Source organism: Leiobunum rupestre, chromosome 6 (assembly GCF_980474605.1).
Source record: "Leiobunum rupestre chromosome 6, qqLeiRupe1.1.hap1, whole genome shotgun sequence".
NCBI classification, from domain to species: Eukaryota; Metazoa; Arthropoda; class Arachnida; order Opiliones; family Sclerosomatidae; genus Leiobunum; species Leiobunum rupestre.
In genome coordinates this window covers 39017428-39020677 of record NC_143389.1, presented here as the reverse complement: position 1 = coordinate 39020677, position 3250 = coordinate 39017428, and the positions used below count along the sequence as shown (strand labels likewise).

Genomic DNA, 3250 nt, shown 5'->3' with positions numbered 1-3250 from the left:
AGATTTTTATGATTTTCCTAAAGTTGTTTAAATAACTTAATATAATGTCAGATAAATAAAAAAAAGTTTTTAATACGTTGCTTACGATCTGTTTTATGTTATTCCACGTGACCATATTTACTTATTTAGTTTAAATTGTTTCTATGAGATGGCGCGACTATCGCGATTCCACTCTGATGGCAGCCTTCTAGCTGGTACGTCCCCACCCAATCCAATCGTGCTTCTAGTCTAATTTCTATTTCTATGTTTACCACTAACAAGTAAGTGAACCCGTACAAAAGAAAATATAGTTTTTGAGAAGATAGAAAGCTCTACCGCCGAATGATAAAGATTACGAGTGGGGTGCCTTTGGCCGACTGCTCGTATGTCCGAATGCCCATTTGGCCGACAGCTCATTTGGTCGACTTTTCAGTCGGCCAAATGAGCAGACCATATGGCCGACTACTCTTTTAGCCGAAATTCAGGTCGGCCAAATGAGCAGCCCATTTGACCGACTGCTCATTTGTCCGACTACTCATTTGACCGACTCTTTTTTTCTCCGACTACATTTGGCTAAAGCGCGGAACAAGCGTTCGAAGTTGGCCGTGGCCTTGAAGAGAAAATTGCGGGAGTTTTAAAACTGTCGTACGACTAGTAGACGGAAGGAAAGGTCATTTTTATATTAATGAAAACCACATTTTTGTGTTTCTTTTGATTAATTAAATCTGATGGCACAGATGCCATATATGGCGCCCAGAAAGTTTTTTGGAGAAAATAGAGATGAAACTAAATAGCTTCCTAGATTTAATTAGTGTTGTGTAAATTTTGTTTACCCTTCCTATTAATATTATTTTGTGTATAGCTTAATTATTTAATTGTTGGTTGTGCTCCACATAGAATAAATGCATTATTAAGTAAACTAAATTAACAATTCATTCTATCATTCAGATATAAAAGGTACCAGTCTGAGCCTTCAGGCCACAGTTATACATCTTGAAAGTTTGACGACCACTTATTTTTTTGGAAATGATTTATGACTCATGGGTAAGAAAAATATTTAATTTCATACAAATATTCATTCATTTGTTTAAGATTTGATTAAGGCACTAATTTGTCAGCATTATGTTTCCATGTTGGTTTTGTTTTATTCAGAAAGCAAATAATTCCAGTTTGCGCATCTGACAGAGTCAGATTATCAATCATTATTTTTTCACCTTCCCTGCATGAAAAAAATATTAGTTTTTTTACTCAAAATTATTCTGTTGCAATGGAATCTCACTTATAAGCAGACTCAATATCTAAAGCTAGCTGTTTGTAATAGAACGCTTTTCCCAATGATATGACAGACCGGCTTTTTGTCAAAACCGAATGTATTACTTTGTCTGTCTAAAAATAATCAGAATTATGAAACCCATAGTCATAAGCACAGGTCTATTTACTTCTTCCTCTAACGATTCCTCCAAAACAACCTTGCTAACTAAGCCACTTCTTAAAGCTTCTACATAAACAAATTTACATTGGATTTTTTTACTAGGTCAATTTGAAATAGATATACCTTGGGCATTTATCGGATTCCCAGTTAACAACATATACGATGCCATTTTTTGAGGAACTGCCCTTGATAAAGCTATTCCAGGAGTTGAACAAAATATTCCTACAGCTGCCCTAAATTGTATAAATGTTATGTAGAAATTTCTTCAATCATAAAAAATTTCTTCATACCCTGGAGTTGAAAAGTGGGAATTTTCGGTAGCAATTACAATATCACAAGATGCAGCTAATTGACATCCAGCCGCAGTTGCTAAGCCTGTAACATTTCAATTTTATTTACATGATAATTTGTCCAATTGACTTTTAACAAGTGTCCTTTCCTCTGACTTGAGCTATGACCGGAACTTCAGTCTTCTTAATTGATAACATTAGTTCAGTGCATTTTGAAAATATTTTCTTATGCAAGTCTGTGCCAGAACTTAAACTCTTGAATAATTATTTTTTTAATTTTTGCAGTTGTCAAAACCATATGTAACACATTCTCACATAAGTATAACCATGTCTATAATATTGTACATCTATGGTATAACTCTGTATAAAATTCTCGTAGAAAATGTTTCAGTAATAAATATAAAAAGAAAATCCAATTGAATTTGGCTTAATTAAGCCACCACGGCATCATTATTATGATAACACATTCGAAGTTACGTAATTTATATCACATTAATGTAACAAAGTTCATAAAACAATACCTTTATGACATACTTAAGAGTGACTGTGTTACATATGTCAAAACTGATTGAAATCTTCCCTTACAAGCTCTTTTAAATCATGCCCAGCTGAAAAAACATTCCCCTTCCCTGAAAGAACAATACACCTTAAAGATTGGTCCTGACAGTTGGATGTTATATCGTTATGAAGTGCTGATAGCATATCCAGAGACAAAGCATTTCTTAATTAGAATAACTATTGTCAGTTAAAAATCTTAGTGTTAAGTTTGCAAATAATGCCTTTTTAGAGGATTATTCATAGTGATTCTCCTAACTCCATTTATTTGCGTGGTTTCAGTCAAGCATTCGGATGTTGAATAATATTTTATTAATGTCTGCAAAATTAAAAAAATTACATTTATGGTATACTTCAGTTCTTTTTTGCATCTTACATTTTTTAAACCACTACCACTCTTGATTCTCAATAGACCTAGAGTTTGCGACATTTCATTAAAAATTAGCCCACTACAGCTCCAAGGCTTCGTTGAATAAGGACTTCGGACTCTGGACCATTATATACTTTTTCAAGGTCAGATAACATTTTGATATGCAAGTGGTGTAAGAAATAAGCCAGTAAAATGTCTTAATTTTAAACGCTGGTATCGAATCAAGAGGTTCGAAAGTAATTAAAATCAGGGCTTTTACGAGGTAGCCAATTAACTTTCAAAAGTGTAAAATTTAGTGTAAAAATGAGAAAAACAAATAAATAAAAACATGGTTTTATTTAAAAATCATCACAAAGAAAATTAAAGACACTTAGCTAGTAGTAACAAACATGCTAATAACCGAAATGGAGGGTTTCCAGAAATTATTGCTTTTACGACAGGGAGTAAGGCGGATTGAAAATACTTAGTTGCGCTTGCCCAGAAAGGGGGAGGGGAGAATTTTTGCGCCTGCCATTCAGTAATAAGGATATGAAATGTTTCATTCATTCATTCAGCCGGTTACTGCGTTTATCATACGGCCCTTCATTGCCCGGTTCATTGGCAATTTTTACCTAAACCAAGGCA

The 3250-nt window shown here is 33.8% G+C and overlaps 1 protein-coding gene across 1 annotated transcript; it reads right to left on the bottom strand.

Annotated features, from left to right (window-relative positions):
* Positions 1-1020: 1020 nt before the first annotated feature.
* Positions 1021-2729, bottom strand: LOC149940878 (enoyl-CoA hydratase domain-containing protein 3, mitochondrial). Its single transcript, XM_090177896.1, has 9 exons — positions 2633-2729; positions 2481-2575; positions 2287-2422; positions 1853-1956; positions 1702-1788; positions 1535-1644; positions 1419-1477; positions 1259-1365; positions 1021-1198 (listed from the first exon to the last, which is right to left on the bottom strand). Exons 1-9 carry the CDS (start codon positions 2684-2686, stop codon positions 1078-1080), a joined length of 873 nt encoding a protein of 290 aa, XP_090034022.1. The 5' UTR covers positions 2687-2729; the 3' UTR covers positions 1021-1077.
* Between the last annotated feature and the right edge of the window lie 521 nt (positions 2730-3250).

Coding starts and splice junctions, on each gene's coding strand:
- LOC149940878 (XM_090177896.1), bottom strand. CDS start 2,686: ATGTCGCAAACTCTAGGTCTATTGAGAATCAAGAGTGGTAGTGGTTTA. Junction 1,789..1,852: donor CCGGTCATAGCTCAAGTCAG/AGGAAAGGACAC, acceptor TTGAAATGTTAC/AGGCTTAGCAACTGCGGCTG. Junction 1,645..1,701: donor TCCCACTTTTCAACTCCAGG/GTATGAAGAAAT, acceptor TATACAATTTAG/GGCAGCTGTAGGAATATTTT.